Source organism: Apis laboriosa, unplaced genomic scaffold, assembly GCF_014066325.1.
Source record: "Apis laboriosa isolate Shangri-la unplaced genomic scaffold, ASM1406632v1 scaffold70_cov154, whole genome shotgun sequence".
Taxonomy (NCBI): Eukaryota; Metazoa; Arthropoda; class Insecta; order Hymenoptera; family Apidae; genus Apis; species Apis laboriosa.
The window spans coordinates 1,035,484-1,055,326 of record NW_025224195.1 but is presented as its reverse complement, the minus strand read 5'-3'; the positions used below and the strand labels follow the sequence as shown (position 1 = coordinate 1,055,326).

Genomic DNA, 19,843 nt, shown 5'->3' with positions numbered 1-19,843 from the left:
ATCTTTCAAATTTTATAATTCTATTTCGATTTACGCATAAGTATGTTTCCACAAAATAATGTTATTGTACAAGTGAAATTGTTCTACTAATGATGAATTTGAATATTATATATAATATATTTTATGTGTACTTAAATATAATTTCAGATCAAATTAAAACTAACTTTGATTAATTATTAATAACTCTTTAATACTGAACATGTATGTTTTCTTAATAAGAAAAAACAATATATTATAGCATATAATGCTTAAAAAATATTGAGAATGTTATAGAATTAATAGCAAGTTTTTTTCAATATAATACAATACATAAAAAGAAAATATAAATACATATAACAACACATTGATATATTGATAATTCATCACAAATACATATGTGATTATATAGTACACGGCTTTTTGATATAAATAGGATTTATACATGTATAAACACACTGTATCAGAATAGTTGAGGAAGAGCAATGAAAGATAAAAACATGAAAATAATTTGTTATATGAAAAATTTGAGTTATTTATATTTATCTAATATTAGTATGATAAAAACGGAGCACCTTTATGATATTTAATTTGTATTAGCATGGCTACATTAAAAGGAATTATCCTTTTTTAACAAATTTTCATTGCTCAACATTAATTTCTTAGATTTATATCTAACATATTACATAATTAACATAAAAAATTTAACGAAATATAATTTCATTCACTGAAATTTAAATGCTTATACTGGCTTTTAAAAATTTGATAAAACTAATTGTACAAAATCATTGATATATATTCATTTAGAAGGAAAAAATATAAATACTATTAATCATTTAAAAAAAAAATACCTGAAAGCTTAGCCATACTAACGTAATAATTTATCTATATTTTTGAACATTTTTCAGAGTTCTGATTTTGCACTATGAGAATATTTAGGTTTTAGTTCTTCAATTCGTTTAATAAAATCCGTTTTTTCTATGCAACCATCACATGTTTCATCCCAGTCACTTAAAATCTTCCTTAAATCACGTACTTTAAGTTTTTTCAAATCAACAGTATTAATATCAATTTGTTTTTCTAAAATTAAATAATAATATTGCATTTTAAATATTAGAAAAATAATTCAATTCAATAACATGAATATTTAAATATAAAATTAATTAAAAATAAACATACCGTATCTCAAATCACATATTTGAGAATCCTTTTTTTTCAATTTTTCACATATTTTATTTGCAGGCATGGACCAAGATATAGGTTTACTCAATTCACTTAAAATACCTGTGGCAGATTCTTCTAGTCCACCTAAATAATAACACTAAACAAGAACAAAAATTTAATTCATTTAAACATAAACTATATATTATATCATAATATATTATATTAAATATTGTTTTATTGATTTATTACATTAATTAAATAAACTACTTACAAATCTATTTTCCTTAGATTTAGTACCTTTACAAAATTCTTTAAATGCTGCTTCTATTTTTTTTGTATCTATTTTCACATCTTCACTTAAAGTATTGACAAACCTTTCCACAGTATTTATACATACTAAAATATTATGAAATTTAGAAAATCAATCAACTCAAATTAAATAAAAAATTAAAAAAAACATTAATTTACCTTCACATTCATCATTTTTCAAAGCTATGACAGTATATATTAATCCAATAACAATAGAAAGAGTTAATAACACTGAACTATTCATTTTATTTATTTTCTGTAAAATAATAATTTTTCAATTTTATATTTTTTAATTTCATAAAAGAATCTGGCATTATATAATTTAATAAAAAAAAGCTTGTATAAAGATTTATTATCAAATAAAATAGACTTTTTCTTACAAAATAATTAGATATATAAATTAAAAAAATTAATTAAATATATTTTTTCTGTTTAAATTTAATTATATAATCTTTTAAAAACAAATATTAATATAATAATACTATTTTATTTAAAAAATTTATTAATTTACGAATGAAAAAATAATAGGAATAAATAAAAAAAATAATACTATTTTTAATAGGTTAAAATATATAATAATGAAACAACTTACGTATTACTGTGCTAATAAAGTAATTTTTATATCACGTACAATATATTCTTAAGTTGTAAAATAAACACACTAAAGTTTTAATTCATTGAGTTTTTATTATAATGAAATTTTTAATTTAACTACATAAATTTAATTCACGCTTTATTTTATACACGTTGGATTCTGTCAAAAGCCCGGAATCCCAGCTGGCGCATTCTGATTGGTTCTAATATATCATGACTCACATTTAATATCGTGCTTTGTGATTGGTTGATATGAATTGTTAAAAAATAAAAAGGGGGGATTGACCGATAGAGAATATGCACATAACGCAAAAGCGAAAATAAAGAAACATATATATGCAATATGGCGCCACGCAGAGAATTTCGATTTAACCTTAATTCAATTAAAATATCAAAGAAAAATACTAAAAATTGGTACGAAAATTATTTAGATTGGAGAAAATTCATTTCCTTATTCACAGATCCAAAAAAAATATTTTTGATTGGAAGATTATTTATTATTTTGGAAATTATTGTGAATATATTAGTTATCGAAAAAGTACCATATACAGAAATCGACTGGAAAGCTTATATGCAAGAAGTTGAAGGCTTTTTAAATGGAACATTGGATTATTCAAGATTGAAAGGTGATACAGGACCATTAGTCTATCCTGCAGGATTTGTTTATATATTTTCTATATTATATTTTATTACGGATCATGGAACAAAAATAAAAATAGCACAATATTTCTTTGCAATTCTTTATATCGTGCTACTTATGTTGGTTTTCCGAATATACGCAAAAACTAAAAAAGTTCCTCCATATATTTTGATCATTATGTGTTGTACATCTTATAGAGTTCATTCTATATTTGTTTTAAGACTTTTTAATGATCCAATTGCAATGATATTGTTATTTGCTAGTCTTAATGCATTTTTAGATGATCAATGGTATTTAGGTAGTATTTTTTACAGCATGGCTGTGTCTATAAAAATGAATATTTTGTTATTTGCACCAGCACTTTTCATAGCTTATATATGTAATTTAGGAATGATCAAAACAATAATGCATTTATTTATATGTGCCTTAATTCAATTAATTTTAGGTTTTCCTTTTCTCTTTTATAATCCATTTGCATATATAAAAGGTGCTTTTAATTTTGGAAGAATTTTTGAGTTTAAATGGACTGTAAATTGGAGATTCTTACCAGAACATGTTTTTATTCATCCATATTTTCATATATCATTGTTAATCTTACATATATTAACTTTAATTTATTGTATACCAACATGGATAAAATATATGAAATCCTATGCAAAATTAAAGTATATGGAGAAAAATCTACAATCTCAACTAAAAAAGAAAGAAAAAATAGATATGTCTACAGTGAGTCAATTGTTCATTTTTCCAATATTTGCTGCAAATTTTATTGGTATGACATTTAGTAGATCATTGCATTATCAATTTTATATATGGTATTATCATACATTGCCATATATTGCATGGTGTACAGATTACAAGACTGTAATAAAATTAACTATTTTGGGCATAATAGAATTATGTTGGAACATTTATCCAAGTACCATTTTTAGCAGTATTTCATTACATATATGTCATTTGATATTATTATTTGGTTTTATGAATAAAAAATGTACTAATGAAAAAAAAAAATAAAGCTTTTGATACAATATATTTTTATACTTTCTTTTTCATTTTTCCTAATATTGATTTAATTTAAAAATTAAACACAGTTTTTATTTTCAATTTAAATTTAAAAGAAAAAAATATTTTTATTTTATTAAAATTTCATTATTGTAATTTAAATAAAATTAAATTTTAATTTAAAAAATTATTTTAATCATAATGTTAATTGCAAAACAGTAATATATATATGAATTAAAATATAAAATTTTTTTTAATAAATATGTTAATTATATTATTAATGAAAGAAAAAAAGATGTACTTATTATAAATTGCATATATGATTAATCAAATATTACAATTTCTATAATTAAACTATTTATTTTCAGATATCTTTATATATAAAAATGAAATCTTATATTTAATAAATTATGTATAGATGCATTTATTTTTTATTTAAATGCTCTAACAAAAAATAAAGTTCTAATTTTATTCAATAAGAACTTTTTATTTTGACAGAACGATGAAGACGTGATTGCATAAATTTAAAAAAAAAATAATATTTTTCATTAATAAATAATGATATTCATTACTTCTTTGAAATTAATTCATTGAAAATATTAAATTTATTTAAAAATTTTAATGAAAGACAATAAAATTCCTATTTTTATGATTGTATATTAAATCAATGTCTATAACCTATTATAAAAATACTTTTCGAAATAATCAAATTTCATAAATTTATTTATTCAAACATTTTTTTATTATATTTTATAATTAAAATAATTATGAGTACTGAAGGTATGAATTATATTTATATTTCATCTTTTATAAAAAATTAGGCATGCATAAAAACATTTACAAATAATTGTATAATATTATATTATAGAAAAATATAAAGATTTATTGTCTACGAGTATTTTTAATAAAAATTACACTGCATATAAGTCTCAATTTATAGGAATTGATGATAAACCTTATGAAACAAAATGTGTTCTATGTGATATAAAATTTATACTTCCTAAAAATGAAAAAGAATTCTTGACTCATTTATTTAAAAAGCATCGACTTGTAATAGCAGATGTTTGGAATATTGCAAGTCTGAAAAGGTTTTATTTTATTATTATTATTATTATTTAATTTATATATGAAGTAATATATTTAATTTCAGTTAATAATTAAGTTTTTATCAAAAATTTTAATGATTTTCAGCTATGTACATTATTGGAGTGTTAAATTTAAAGAAGAGCCTTTGACTAAATTCTGTACAACAATGTTAATGGATTGCACTCCAGATGGAAAACCAAGCAAAAATGAAAGATATTTTTTACTTTCTGATTGTATATCAGAAGATAAAATTTTAAGAGATGAAATACATCAAGCAAAATTGGTATTAATCATCTATAGAAGTTTTATGTAAATTTTGTTATAGATAATTATGAAATATTAATTTTAATTTTAAGGAATGGATTTTATCAGAACAAACAAGAGAAAGAACAGATACTAATTTTAAACGTGGTTGTATTTTTTGTCGAATGGAGTTTTCAGGATTACGTATTACATATATAAAACATTTAGCTCAAAAACATAATTTATATCTTGGTAAACCAGATAATTTGGTATTTATAGATGAATTTTTGGATAAAATTCAAACAACTATTGATAAGTGAGATATATAAATATATTTTATATATTATATTCATATTACTAAATAGACTATAGTATTAAACTTTTTTTTTCAGTTTGATATGCATATATTGTGAAAAATTATTTAAAGATCGAACAGTTTTAAAAGAACATATGCGAAAAAAACTACATAAAAGAATAAATCCTAATAACAAGGAATATGATAAATTTTATATAAATAATTATTTAGAACCTGGAAAATCATTAAAATCTAAACAAGTATTTTAAATATACTGCTATATTATATATATATATATATATATATATATATATAAAATATAATATAATATATTTATAATATATTAATATATAATATATAATATAATAATAATATACAATTTTGATTAAAATCGATTTTTCAATGCAGAATTCAACATAATTCGATTATATATATTATAAATATATTAATACAAATTATATTAATGAATGCTTTAATAATAAATTTCTAGAAAATGCATAAATATTTTAATTTTTTTTTTTTTATATTTAGAATAATTATAAAGTAGGAGATGAAAGTAGCGAAAATGAAGATGAAGATACATGGTCAGATTGGAAAGATGAAGATATTGGTATATCATGTTTGTTCTGTAATTACAGTGATAAGCATTTTCATCTTATTCTTGCACATATGAAAACAGAACATGATTTTGATTTTGAAATTGCATCAAAGGATTTAACATTTTATCAGAAAGTATGATATATATTATGTATATATATATAATTATAAAATGTTAAAAAAAAATTCAAATTCTTAAATTATTCTTAAAATAGGTGAAAGTAGTTAATTATATCAAAAGGCAAATTCATTTACAAAAATGTGTTTTTTGTGAAATGAAAGTAGATAATATTTTAGAACATATGAAAAAAAAAAATCATTTTAAAATACCTTCTCCAAAAACGTGGGATCAACCAGAGTTAGTATTTTATATAAAAATATAAATCATAATTCATTAAATTAGTTTTTTTTATATTAATAATACAAAATTTCAGGTTTTATTTTCCTATGCATGAGAATGAATCCTTTTTATATAATTTAGACACAAGTAGTACTAGTGATGAAGAAAATGATTTTGAAAATATTACAGAAGCAACGTATGAAACAGTAATAAAAACTAAGTATTAAAAGCTTTCCAAAATATAAAAAAATATTACAGATTTTGTTTACTGTATTAAAGGATGAATTTAGCAATAATATTATAAACATTAATTGAATTATATCTTGAAGTATCCTTTTGTAAAAAAACTAATACTTATTTATATATCTAAATATTGAATATTGAATAAGATATATAAAATTAGAGATTAGATTAGAGAAAATTAGAGATTAAGATATATAAAATTCCATTTACATTATAATATACATTATAATATTAACTGTACATTAAATAAAATAAAAATAAATAAAATATTATAGGAAAAATATAAGCATTATAAGAAAAGCAATTTTTTATATATTTTCATAACATATAAAATATATTTTCATAAACATTTTAAAATATTAGAATAAAATGCTAGAATAATAAAAATTTCTAAAATAGATAACACTAATTATCTAAGAGAATCTGAATAGTCTTAAATACTTGTAAATTAGTTTCAAAATCAAGTTTGGATTGATTCATATACTTTATGAAGATTTAGTTTAGTATTTATCAAACATTTGGGATAATAATAAAATATAATAATATTAGTAAAAACTTCGAGTAAACTTATGTTACTTATATAATTAGAAATATTAAGTTTACATACATTAACTAGGTAATTAAGTAATGTCCATTTATTCTATTTGTAATCCATAATAATCGTTAAAATATTCTAATTTTTCCGGTAGCACAAACTGAAGATATTCATGAAAACTGAGTTCTAATGCGAAATTAATTTTGTTATAAATTTCAAGTGTAAATATAAATAAAAATGAATTCTTCATTAAATGCTTTTCATTTTTTTATATTAACTTTGCATACTTCAGTTAAGAAATACTGTAATATATACATAATTTCATTATATAATAACAGGAGAAAACTCAAATTATGATATATTCAATTAAATATATTCATTTTTATATTTTTTATCAATTTAATTTTAATTATTCTAATTTCAAATAATTTATTTAATAGAAATTAAAATTTAATCATATAATAATGCAGTGTAAAAATAAAAAAAGATTATCAAACAAATATTTTTTAAACTCTTTTAATAATGGTATTAAAATTAAAGTAGTAGGCATTATAAATACTATTGCCTTTCAGAAGGCACGAATATGTGCAGAAAAATTATATCAACACTTATCATTTAAATTTTCTATACCACAAATTATAGAAATGTTTCAAGTAGAATGGCATGAATACATTCATAAATTAAAAAGAGTAATAATAAACTATTATCATTTCAATAATATATTATATTATAATAATTTAATTTATATTTTATATATATATATATATTTCTAGCAAATTGGAGGTAAAATATGGTCATTAACACATACTGTTGCTGTTTTTATAAATGATGAATATCTTGGTAATGAAGTAGAATTTTTTTATTATATAAGTCAAGATTATATCTTTAGTTTACCTTTTGAAATAGAATATTATGAAAATCTTGCTATTGAATGCTGTAAACGATTTATGGAAAAATCTAAAGTAAATTGTTTATTATTAATTAAAAAAAATTTTATTTGTTTATTTTGTTTATCATTGAATTTAATGATATAAATTGTTTACTAATATAATAATATTAAATTTTAGAAGAAATATGTTTATTTCACGTTTTCCATAAATAATTCGCCTATTGGTTCATTTTTGTTTATGGTGAGAAATTCTGTATAATTTCTATAATTTGATCTTATAGAAAATTAATCTTATAGAAAATAATCTTACAAAATAAATATATTAAATATATCATTCTAGCTATATTCTGATTTGTTACCATTAACTTGTCAACATTTTTTAAATCTTTGTACTGGATATGATGAATTGAAGGAATGTTATAAAGATGCTTATTATATAAATATGCATTTACATCGTATAGTAAAAAATGGATGGATTCAATGTGGAGGTATAATCAAATATAATTTAAATTATTCTTTACTTTGTTTAAATATTTGTCAAATATTGCTTTTTATAGGATGTGAACATACTGAAATTAATGAAAATGCAGAAAATGTTAAAATACCTGATGAGTCTTATTGTATTCCTCATGATCGCAGAGGAGTTCTTTCATTGGCAAATAATGGAAAACATTGTAATGAATCACAATTTATTGTATGTTTAAAATCAAATCCTTGGATGGATCATTTTTATGTTGCTTTTGGGTAATTATATATATATTTATATGTATAAATATATTTAAAATTATAAGTTTAAGAATTTAATTTTAAGTATTCTTATATAATTAAAATATAATGTTTATAATATTTATTGAAATGTAAATGTAAAATAATTTATGATTTGTACAAAGACAACTTATAGATGGTATTGGAACTTTAAAGAAATTAGAAAATATGTCAACATACTATGAACGTCCTATTGAACAAATAATAATTTCACAATGTGGAGAATATATTTTTGGTAATGAAATTAAAATGGAGACAGAATCAAAGATTTTCCTTGTTAGTATTATTATAAAATTAGTAAATTTATAAATATATTAATATCATTGTATTGTAGTCCAATTTAGTTTTTATTTTAGGAACATCAACCAGTATGCATGGAAGGAGAATATGTAATCAATGACAATATGTTTGATTATTATTCTATTACACCATGGTTTGATAATATTGTAGATAAGATAGATGTTCGTGATACTGCATCGCTTTTGATAGCTGAACGATATTTAAATGGCCTTTATTGTCTTGCAACTGATTATGAACCAGGTATTTATACATAAAAAATTCTATCATATATATATAAATATAAATATTTAATATATGTTATATAACTTTTTATAGGGATGGATATGCATATTTATGAAAAAATTTATTTAACTGATATGGCAAGATATGATACAATAAAAGTCAAACTTCATGATTTATTATTGAATTTTCAACCAGAAGTAATGACAGAACAAGAAAAAATAATATTTGTTTCAGAAATTTCTAAAATTATTTTAGCTTATATTTTTCGTTATGAATATAACGAAGTAAATTAATTTTAATTAAATATTAAAATTTTACTTTATTTTAATCAAAATTTATTATTATATAATAAAATATATTTATAATTTATTTAGTTTTGCCTGCAACATATTTCATTGAATAGTCATGCAACAATACATAAAATACTAAAAATTGCGCATGACATAGCATTAAAGACTATTAAAAAGGCTGAAGCAAAATCTATCATTTCTTTGGAATGTAATAGTTCAAAAATTACGAAGTACGTAATTTAATTTTTTATAATTTATTTTAAGAAATATCAGTTTTTATTCTAAATTATATTTCTATATTTTATGGTTACAGGATATTTGAAGAAAAACATGTTACTAATGTATTAGTCTCAGAAAATTGTATATCAATATTAGAAAAAATAATAAATAAAGCTATACTATGTTTAATAAGAACTTTCGAAATACAAGAATAAAAAACAAATATTTTTATTTAAATTCATTATATTTATAATAAATTTAAAATACAAATTCAAAGATATAATTAAAAATTGTATTTTTAATACAAAAAAATAATTTTTTTTATTTTTTAAAAAATTTATACGTAATTTTTCTATATTTTTTATATAATTATACACAATACATGTAAATTTTAAATATAACAAACAAATACAAATATAACAAACAATAATATAATAAACTAATATTTTGTAAAAAATGAATAATAATGAAATATTAATTTAAAATGTTACTGTTTGATTTTAGTAAACAATTTTTTCCCGCGACCTTTAGATCCAGATTTTTTACCATTTGTACTTGATTTTTCTTCAAATAGAGAAATTTTTTCATGAAATGCATTATATAACATTTGTGCTTCATTTTTATTTCCAAGTAATTCAGTAAATTCTTCCTAAAATATTAAAATATATTATTCTATATTTTTAATTTATATTCTTAATAAATTTAAATTATGATTTTATACGACATACTTTAGAAAGTTTATTAAGATGATCTAATGATTGCCCTTTACTTAGTATTAAATGTAAATTTTTAGTAGTAACTCCAGGTAATTTTGAAACAAAATCTTGAATACGAGAATTATATTTATCTACTGGTATTTCTTTATTTTCTTCAACTCCAATCTGTGCAGCTTTTATTGGATCTGGTTGATCTTTTCCCCCCTACAAATTTATATTTTTTTTTATTTATATTTTTTATTTATATTTAAGACAAAATAAATTTAAAATACTATTTAAAATCTTTAAATTTTAATTATATTACCTTTAATTCCTCAAATAATTGAGCTGTTGCATGAGGACCAGGTGACCATACAAGTTTTAAACGAGGAAAATGTAAAGTCAAAAGTTGAAGTTTTGAAGTAATGAACATATTTTGAACATCTTTACTAGCATAGTAATAACCCTATAATTAAAAATTTTTAATGAATTTCATAAAAATCTAATAAATTAGAAAATTTTAATAATTAACATTTTATGATGTATAAAAATATATGTACTTGAAAACAAAATGGTTTATTTGGATCAAATTCTATTAAAAGCATTGGTTTGTTATAATACCGTGTCATAGCAATAGCTTGATTATACAATCTTCCACTATTTAAGGAACCAATTAAATCAGAGACACTTTTTCTCTCAACGCAAATGTCTGGCGATAAAATATAATCTCCCACCTAAAAAATCTGATTGTTATTTGGAATAGTTAAAATTATATTCTTTAAATCATTTAAATATTTAAATTTTTTACTTGTAAAGTTACTGGTTCAATTTTCATGCCTCGTGTATATAGTATAGCGGGTAATTCACTTCGAAATTCTCTCATATCAACTATAACAGTATTAGGAGCTTCAGATATTTTTGGCAATCCACCTTTACGTGTATTCATTTCACTGTCTTCATCCGATTGTATTGCAAGACTTAAACAATCTTCAGTTTTTCCATCTTGATCTTCAGGAATAACCATTGTCTGAAATAAAAAAAATACATAATATAATTCATATGTATATGAGAATTCATTTGAAATATATAGTATACATACAGTTTTACTATTAATTAATGCATGAAATGCTTCTTTTTCTCGCCTTAACGAAGTAAGGTATTCTTGTTCTTCCACAGAACCTCCATAAATTAAGAAATATACCTTTAAATCTATTGATGGATTGTTATTTTGATAAACCTATTGATAAAATATAAATTTATATAGATATAAATTAACAATTAATTTTTTTTAATGTTATACATACTTCAATTTGTCGTATAGCAGACAAATCTGCTACATACATAATAATGTTACTTGGCATATGTTCTGTTAAAGCACGTTGTAATGCCATTGGATCACCATTTTTTTTTAAAGATTGTATCAGAATAATAGGCATATTTTCATTTATATTTGTTAAATCTAAATTTGCAATCTAATAATAATAATTTATATTGAATTGCATTAATTTTATATATATTATACATATAATAAAGTAATATAATATATAATAAAATTTTACTTGTGAGCATTCTTCAAATAAAGTTTGATGTTTGATTTCTTCTTTGATTAGTGAATCAGATTGATTTTCTTCTTTAACTTTTTGAGATAATGTTAATACATAAGTATCTTGTTCTTCATTATTATCTTCAATTGTAGATGTACTTTCTTTTTCCACACTTGTTTCACTTTTTTTAAAATAAAAAAAATGATAAGAATTAAAGTGTTTTTCCATATATTTATATTTATTTCTTTTGAATAAAAGATTTTATTTTTAATATACCTTATGTTTTGTATTTCTTTATGAGAAAGTTTTTTCATTGCTTCATAAAGTAAATATTCATTGGCACCCATAATTAAATAATTTCTTAGTTGATAACAAATATTACGATCATGTACCAAAATAAGGATTTTTTCAGAATTACTTTTTTTTTTATTATCATTCTGAATTTCAAGTAATACTTCTGTTAGTGCTATCCATTTTGGAGTACTTTCAGGTTTCAATTCTATATAAAAATCAATTTTTACATTATAAAATTTCGAATATATGTATCATAAATATATTAAAAATATATAATTAAAAATATAATAAATATAATACATATTTTACATATATATATTATAATCATAAATCTTTTTTAACAAGAATTCAAACGAACTCACCATTTTTTTCATTATAAACTCTTTCTTTTGCATTTTTAAATAAAGTATCTACAGAATCTAACATCAACCAACCACTATTTTTTATAGCATATTCCATAGTACGTAAGCGATTTAACATTGAATAAAATGACACACTATCTTCATATGTTAAAGATCTTAAAAAATTATATTTTTATTTTTTTGTGTAGAAAATAAATTATTTATATTTACTTTTTGATTTCTGAAATACTTACGCAAGAAGAGCACGTAATGTTTTTAAATCAGATAACAATTGCTTTGAAGTAGAACTAAGTTGATGCCAAATAGGATCTAATTGCAACTGTAATTGCTTATGAAACTTTTTTGTTATTGCATTTTCAACATTTAAATCATCTAAATCTAACTATAAAAATAAGATGTAAATGAATTTTTATCTTTTTTTTTTTTAATTGAACATTTTTTTTTTAATAAAACATACTCACATATTTATTAAGTCTTTTTAATTCTTTTACAATATAATTCATTATATCAAGTAAAGAAATTTGAATGTTTAACATTTTAGGTGTAATTTTTACATGTAGTTCGATAACATCAGGCTAAAAAATTTGTTGACATAATTCTTTATAGTATAATTTATAATATATTATAATTTTAATAATTTTGAAATGTTATTACCTTATGTGTTTCTAAACTACTATTTATAAGAGTATGAAAACGTGGCCATAAATATAATTTTTTAACGAACAAAGCTTTCATTACTCGTTCTACTTGCATAAATCCAACAGTAAATGCCAATGCTGAATTAGTGAAGGCTTTAATAAAACCAGTCTATAAGAATTTATAAAAAAAAAGAAATATTTTTTGTAATAAGAATTCATTTTTATTTTATTTTATATTTTTTTTATATTTACTTTATTATTTTGTCTATATAAACGAAGAGCAAATGCTTCTTGATATGAATTTAAAATATTATGTGCTCTATATACAAGAATTCCAGTAACTAAATGTAATGGAATTCTTTTTTTTAATAAATCTACTACAAGAATTGGACCTGACATAAATAATACACCACCTTCCAGATACATTATTTCCCTACAAATATTAAGAAATAATAAAACAAAAATTATATTAAAATGTGAAAATTTTGATCCAAACAGAAAATATTGTATACCTTTCATCAGAAGAACATTCAGAAGTTACAACACGAGGTAATTGTTTTAATCCATAATTTTTTAAAAGATCAATAAAATATTGTTCATCGTGATTTGTAGTTCCTAAAACTATAATTAAGTTTCCAGGATCTATATAAGCTCTTAATATATTTGCAAATATTGTTTCTATACCAAGTCCCCTAAAATATAAGAAATATAAATAAAATATTATTTTATATGTATAATACATAAATAATACAATAATTACTTTGCTATAATAACTAATCCATCTTCATGGAGTATTTCCAAAAATATTTGGTTTTCATATTCCAACATGATTAATTAAAGAAATTATTATATCATTATATTAAAACACATATATTAAAATAATATATGAAAAAGTAAATCTAACAAATACCAAGTAATATATGCAGAGAATGATGATTCTTGTTCCTGAAATAATAAAATTAATTATATCAAAAGTTATATAAAAAATTATATATGAATTATTGTTTTTAATATTTTTGTATTTTAATATATACCTTATTATTATAAATTTCTGAATCTTTATTATATGATATATTTTCTGTATCTATTGTTTGATATACTAAAAGAATGTATTTACTATTTTCATGTGATGGATGTCCATAAATTCCTATACTAACTGGTCTTTTAAAACTTGAAAAAAATATTGTTATTAAGATTTAAATATAGATTAATTTTTTTATAGAAATTTATGTTTAATGTACCTATCTGGAATAAGAATAGTATCTTCTCCACATGTAGCAGATTGAAGACAATATTGATCTGGTTCATAAGTTGGTTTTGTTATTGTTTGTGAAGCATATAAATCTGCATCTCCAGTGCTATGAAGTATAAAATAAAATTAAAAATTATATCAATAAAAAATTATATTTCTTTTTTTTATTTATAATTAGATTTTATACAAGATATAAATGATTAATTAATATTATATTATTTTAATAATTTACTTACTCAGATTTTAATATTATTTTAATAAAACCTTCATAAGCTAAACTATAATATTTGTATGAACCTCCTGGAACTTCATCAATTATATAATGTAATAATTTATCTTCATGTGATAATACATAGGATATTTGCTAAAATAAAATAATTTGTTATTTTAAAGAATTCCAAATTATATATATATATAAACAAACATGCTTACCAAAATAAGAAAAATAAAAATATTCCTCATAGTATAATGAATTTTAACATGATCAACATGCAATAAGCTTTATATTAATCTGTAAAAATTTTATGAACATTTTTTTTAAATAATTTTTTTCACATATAATATTTGTATAAAATTAAAGATAATAGTTAATAAAATTATAATTTATAATTTTATAAAATATATATAGATAATATAGATTTTATAAAATCACATAATATATATAATTATATTAAAAAAATTATAATTTATATATTTTAAATATTTTAAATTAATATTCTTTTGTAAATTTTACTTTATATACCTTTGGTTTTGTAAAAGATATTTGAGGTTAATATATTTCAAAATGATTTTTTCTAAATATTAATATTTCTTATAAAAATAACATTATGTATATCTTTCTAAATAAATTATAGAATATTTTGTAAATGATAAAAAATTTATTTATGTTATGTACACAATTTTGTAATTAAAATTTCATAAAATTACATTTATCAAATAAAGTTGCAGATGTCACTTATAATATTCACGTAAGTGAATTTTTTTTATTTAAATTTAAATAATAACATATGCTATTTAAATTTACTTAAATTAAACTATGCATATATTGATAGTCATATATATTTTTCATTATTTTTATTTTTCTTTTTTCTAAAAAAATATAATTTGCTTTTATATATTAAACAATTATATATTAAACAAAATAATTGCAAATATTTTTATATATTAATAATATATTTTTTTATATTTCTTATAAGATATAAAGTTAAAAACAAACATTGATATACAATATAAGATATAAAAAAAAAAAATTTTTGTTTAAAATTAAATAAGTTAGTGTAATTTTTATCCAATATAATATTTATAACTTTAAAAGTTTTAGATTGTTTTATAAAAAAATAATTTTCTTATATTTAAAAATTTGTTAGTTGACATCTAGCAATTCTAGATATATCAACATAGAAATTAATACATTCAAGATTAAATTAATATATTAAATTAATAATTACAAATTTTTTTTAAATAATTTTATAAAGAATTAAAAATATGTAATAAAAATGCAATCTGTATATATATATATATATAATAAATTTTTGCTATGATACGTATCAAAGCATTCTTTTAAAAATTCCTTGCTATTTATACTAGGTACTCTTTGTAATCAAACATGATATCCGGTACATCATTATTAGGAAATGAGGTTAATAATTATTACTTTATATTACTTTGTAATATTAAATATTATTACTTTATAAAAATCACTAATTTTAATTAATTTAAAAAAAATGATTCGTTTATTTAAATAAAAAAAAATATATTGTGTTTTCTAATGAAATTCTTCTTCCTTATAAATTTTTCTTATTATTTAAATATATATATATATATATATACTATCGATATAGTTTTTATGTTATTTAAAAGTAAAAATAATTGTGAAATATAATAATAATAACATTGATGAATAACATGAATAATTATACAATGATAAATAAAATTTTATAATTTATTATTGTATCAATCAAAAAATTAAATAATAATCTTACTTAATATGATTAATTTCGATCCTATTTACCAAGTGAAATAAGTTGTACTATTTTCATGGTGGAAAAAATTTATATTTTATATACATTTTCTATTGCATAAATAATATGTTATAGAAGATATTAAAAGATTGTTATCATATATATGTTTTTTGTTACTAATAGTCCGTCATACAAATACAACGCGGTTACTTCAATTTTGCCAATGCAATAGGATCGGCCGGTATATACTTTTTCCTACATCGATATAAGCTACCAGACCGGTAATAGTCTCTCTTTCTCACAGGGTGTAAACAGGCCTATGACGAGTCTGCAGGAAGGAAAAAGAGGGGGTGAGGTAACGCGAGTGAGAGTGTCGACTAAGGACTCCTGGGTAGTGATGTGTATGGCGCCTTATTATATAGCGATGGGAGCAATATCCTCTTGATCCATTTTCAATACTTTGATGATTTAAAATCAATTATGAATATAAATAATAATATTTTATAATAATAATAATAATATTTTAGGAATTCTTCATATCTTAATAAATCACCTGAGAATCATATTATTATATTTAAGTTATTTTGTAATTTAAAAGTCAATTTATTAAAAAATATAATTATATAACAGATATATAAATAAATGTATATATTATACACATAGCGATATATATATAATAGCAAATAAAGCTATTTTGATAATTATATGTATAATAGTTATTTAATTTATCTATCATACACTGAATATTATAACTGTTTCAGATTCTTACTAAATATTATTAATAATATATATATTTAAATTTTACAAAGAATAAGATTTAGTTATCGAATACCTTGGAAATACAAATTCCTCCTGGATCAACCCTATTACTAGGTAGTATGCATGTGTGTACGAATAAAGAAACTTAGGTACACGATGAATCGAGCCTAAGTATGCTGGAGTGGGGACAAGAGGGAAGGGAGAATGGCGGAGGGTCAAAAAATGTGTAGGTGCGCGCGCAGCTGCTTTGTCTCTGTGTCGTTGTATGGTGGGGAGTTGGCCGGACCACGAGGGGCCACAGGGGTCCGTGAGCGGACCATGGCGGACCAAAGGCGACTGCATCCTTTCAGTCGGCCGCTGAACCCGCGCGCCGTGCGGTTGATCGTGTGTGTATTGCACTTGACTTCGATTTATCGTGTAATATTCTTTTTTTATTCTCTACCGCAGGACTACGCGTGTGAGGTTTTTCTATTTGCCGGTTATCCATCCATATCTAAGGTAACCAGACAAAGAGAAACGACAAAACTTCGTTTCAAAGATCTTTCCTGATAAACAGGATCACGGACACACGCTTACGGATTTTTTGGTGTACATCTCTAGATTGTTTTCGTGCGCGGGCGTAACGCCGACGTGAAGTTCTTCTGCATGGTAAGTATTAAAAGTTTCTTATTTTATAAAATTTATCACATACGAATATATTGTATTTCTTTTATCGGTTTCGAAATGTCATAATTTCTTATTTGCTAAAAAGAATATATAGTCCTTGCCGCGCGTTTCTTTTGTCTTTATAAAAGGATATTTCATTTTGCTTAGAAAATTCAATTCAATTAGATATTGTCAACGAATTCGTTTAAAAGAAAAAAAACGAACATTGGGTAAGGTTTTCACACGTGTATGCAAGTATATAGCTTCGGGATATGATAAAGTGACGTAATGATGAGGGAAAAAGAGAATTCGAGGTAGGTTAGGATTTCGATTGAAAAACACTATACTGTTTTTACCGCGAAGATACTGCATATTTCTGATATCGATATTTGTTATAAGAATATAACATAACGAAAATAACAAAAATAATATTAAGATGAAACAATATCGTATATTCTTTGTTTCATTTTTTGTTCTGTATATACTTATTATATACTTTTAGTTCATTATAATACGTAATATAGTTCATAAATACGTAAAAATAGATCAGTTTTACAATACAGTTTTACATAAAAGTAATTAAAGAAAATAATTAAAAATATAAACTCCGAAAAAATATTAAATAATTTTATATAATTTACTAACAGAAAATAGAGGGAAAAAATCATACTACACAAAAGAATAAAAAAATAAAATGCAAACTAAACGACTTATAAAAAAAGATATCTGTTTCAAACTAACATATGTATTTAATAAGGGTTTTGTTTTTGTTATTGCTATGTAACTGTGTGACTTTATATATGCACTACCGAAGTGAATATTGTTATACATATATTTGAAAGATGGATATACAATTAGTGCGTTTGCGTGTATGCATAATATATTGGTAGTGCTTTTAGCAACAAAAGAGTATGAAATGTGCATAATTATATCATATAATCGTAAGGTACTTGGCATAGTATTCGAAATGTGTCTTCAATGCAATGAATATCCGTTTTTTTATCTGCTTATTCATGTTATTTTCTATAGACAAAAATTATATAAAAAAAATCTTTTTTCGTTGATTATATGGTGAAGACATAATTTGAAACTTGAAAGAAATTATAAATTATATTTAATTTTAGTTACCAACAAGAATATTGAGATTTTATTGATAAATTAAATATGAAATATTGGAATACTTTCGATAAAAAAGAATATATTATTTTTTTTTACGATTGTATTAAAAATTATAGATATTTTTATTATAAAGTAATAAAAATTATAGAATTTTATGAAAAGTTAATAAAGTTAATAAAATTGATAAAACATTTTCATTAATATTAAATACATGATAAACATTCAATTATTTCATGTCTTCATTTATCTCTATAATTTTATTCGGAAGAGCAAATGATCACTATAGTGAATTTTCAGGAAAAAATTCTCGTTAGTTAGGAAACTAAATGATTATATTTGATTGTATTCATCTCGTGTATTTTTATATTGGCATTTTGTTAATTTCAAAATGTAATTAAAAAAATAAAAAACAATTTTCAATAATTTTATTCATATAGACACTCATATAGAGTCGATTTAATCTCGTGATAGTCACAATTGTACATTAGATGTAAAAAATGAATTTTATCGTGATTTAGTTCTTTTTTTTTTTAATGGGCCGCAGAAAAAATTTAAAGATATAATAAAAAAAAATATAATAAAAAAATAAAAAAAAGAGAAAAAGATAATTATAAATTATCGAGTCTTAAATTTTTAATCAAAAAATGTTCGTAATGGAATAATTATATATTTTCTTAATGAATTATTATTTGAAAAAAATCGTAAGATCTTTATTATTGATAAATTGATATAAATATAAAAAAATATAATTATAAAAATTAAGATAATTTGAATAATAATTTAAAAAATTATTTAATAAATGTTTTTATTTAAGAAAAATACAATAAATTTCATGTAATAATGAAAATGTTAATAAATTTTTATT

At 20.8% G+C, this 19,843-nt stretch overlaps 5 protein-coding genes across 6 annotated transcripts; 3 read left to right on the top strand and 2 right to left on the bottom strand.

Annotated features, from left to right (window-relative positions):
- Positions 1-177: 177 nt before the first annotated feature.
- On the bottom strand, positions 178-2,118 carry LOC122719147 (mesencephalic astrocyte-derived neurotrophic factor homolog). The gene is made up of 5 exons (XM_043944745.1): positions 2,042-2,118; positions 1,609-1,705; positions 1,412-1,536; positions 1,156-1,297; positions 178-1,056 (listed from the first exon to the last, which is right to left on the bottom strand). Exons 2-5 carry the CDS (start codon positions 1,691-1,693, stop codon positions 881-883), a joined length of 528 nt encoding a protein of 175 aa, XP_043800680.1. The 5' UTR covers positions 1,694-1,705; positions 2,042-2,118; the 3' UTR covers positions 178-880.
- A 268-nt stretch (positions 2,119-2,386) lies between these two features.
- On the top strand, positions 2,387-3,709 carry LOC122719159 (lethal(2)neighbour of Tid protein). The gene has a single exon (XM_043944759.1). The coding sequence runs from the start codon at positions 2,387-2,389 to the stop codon at positions 3,695-3,697; it is 1,311 nt and encodes a 436-aa protein (XP_043800694.1). The 3' UTR covers positions 3,698-3,709.
- A 704-nt stretch (positions 3,710-4,413) lies between these two features.
- On the top strand, positions 4,414-6,657 carry LOC122719150 (zinc finger protein 277). Its single transcript, XM_043944749.1, has 8 exons — positions 4,414-4,465; positions 4,554-4,773; positions 4,877-5,054; positions 5,128-5,330; positions 5,407-5,569; positions 5,841-6,041; positions 6,122-6,264; positions 6,341-6,657. Exons 1-8 carry the CDS (start codon positions 4,453-4,455, stop codon positions 6,471-6,473), a joined length of 1,254 nt encoding a protein of 417 aa, XP_043800684.1. The 5' UTR covers positions 4,414-4,452; the 3' UTR covers positions 6,474-6,657.
- LOC122719149 (probable inactive peptidyl-prolyl cis-trans isomerase-like 6) lies at positions 6,483-9,954 on the top strand. Of its 2 annotated transcripts, XM_043944748.1 has the most exons (11): positions 6,483-6,574; positions 7,667-7,713; positions 7,798-7,986; positions 8,092-8,154; positions 8,254-8,401; positions 8,471-8,657; positions 8,804-8,954; positions 9,035-9,218; positions 9,294-9,484; positions 9,575-9,720; positions 9,804-9,954. In XM_043944748.1, exons 2-11 carry the CDS (start codon positions 7,669-7,671, stop codon positions 9,922-9,924), a joined length of 1,425 nt encoding a protein of 474 aa, XP_043800683.1. In that variant the 5' UTR covers positions 6,483-6,574; positions 7,667-7,668; the 3' UTR covers positions 9,925-9,954. The 2 variants fall into 2 exon arrangements, with proteins under 2 accessions (XP_043800683.1, XP_043800682.1); XM_043944747.1 differs by lacking the exon at positions 6,483-6,574 and having other exon boundaries at positions 7,471-7,713.
- Positions 9,955-10,114: 160 nt separating this feature from the next.
- On the bottom strand, positions 10,115-14,390 carry LOC122719135 (DNA repair endonuclease XPF). Its single transcript, XM_043944726.1, has 17 exons — positions 14,277-14,390; positions 14,003-14,187; positions 13,755-13,934; positions 13,495-13,675; positions 13,259-13,411; positions 13,066-13,179; positions 12,838-12,986; positions 12,605-12,759; positions 12,225-12,447; positions 11,964-12,129; positions 11,709-11,876; positions 11,504-11,641; positions 11,213-11,431; positions 10,965-11,138; positions 10,730-10,870; positions 10,438-10,629; positions 10,115-10,358 (listed from the first exon to the last, which is right to left on the bottom strand). Exons 2-17 carry the CDS (start codon positions 14,068-14,070, stop codon positions 10,197-10,199), a joined length of 2,583 nt encoding a protein of 860 aa, XP_043800661.1. The 5' UTR covers positions 14,071-14,187; positions 14,277-14,390; the 3' UTR covers positions 10,115-10,196.
- Between the last annotated feature and the right edge of the window lie 5,453 nt (positions 14,391-19,843).

Excerpts from the sequence above, each read along its gene's own strand:
- LOC122719147 (XM_043944745.1), bottom strand. The coding sequence starts at position 1,693 with ATGAATAGTTCAGTGTTATTAACTCTTTCTATTGTTATTGGATTAATA. Across the intron at positions 1,537-1,608 it reads GAAAAATGATGAATGTGAAG|TATGTATAAATACTGTGGAA; the intron begins GTAAATTAATGT and ends ATAATATTTTAG. Across the intron at positions 1,298-1,411 it reads AATCTAAGGAAAATAGATTT|TGTTATTATTTAGGTGGACT; the intron begins GTAAGTAGTTTA and ends GTTCTTGTTTAG.
- LOC122719159 (XM_043944759.1), top strand. The coding sequence starts at position 2,387 with ATGGCGCCACGCAGAGAATTTCGATTTAACCTTAATTCAATTAAAATA.
- LOC122719150 (XM_043944749.1), top strand. Across the intron at positions 5,055-5,127 it reads AAATACATCAAGCAAAATTG|GAATGGATTTTATCAGAACA; the intron begins GTATTAATCATC and ends TTTAATTTTAAG. Across the intron at positions 5,331-5,406 it reads ATTCAAACAACTATTGATAA|TTTGATATGCATATATTGTG; the intron begins GTGAGATATATA and ends TTTTTTTTTCAG.
- LOC122719149 (XM_043944747.1), top strand. The coding sequence starts at position 7,489 with ATGCAGTGTAAAAATAAAAAAAGATTATCAAACAAATATTTTTTAAAC. Across the intron at positions 8,155-8,253 it reads TTGGTTCATTTTTGTTTATG|CTATATTCTGATTTGTTACC; the intron begins GTGAGAAATTCT and ends ATATCATTCTAG. Across the intron at positions 9,485-9,574 it reads TTCGTTATGAATATAACGAA|TTTTGCCTGCAACATATTTC; the intron begins GTAAATTAATTT and ends TAATTTATTTAG.
- LOC122719135 (XM_043944726.1), bottom strand. The coding sequence starts at position 14,070 with ATGTTGGAATATGAAAACCAAATATTTTTGGAAATACTCCATGAAGAT. Across the intron at positions 13,935-14,002 it reads GGATTAGTTATTATAGCAAA|GGGACTTGGTATAGAAACAA; the intron begins GTAATTATTGTA and ends CTTATATTTTAG. Across the intron at positions 10,871-10,964 it reads ATAAACCATTTTGTTTTCAA|GGTTATTACTATGCTAGTAA; the intron begins GTACATATATTT and ends TTTTAATTATAG.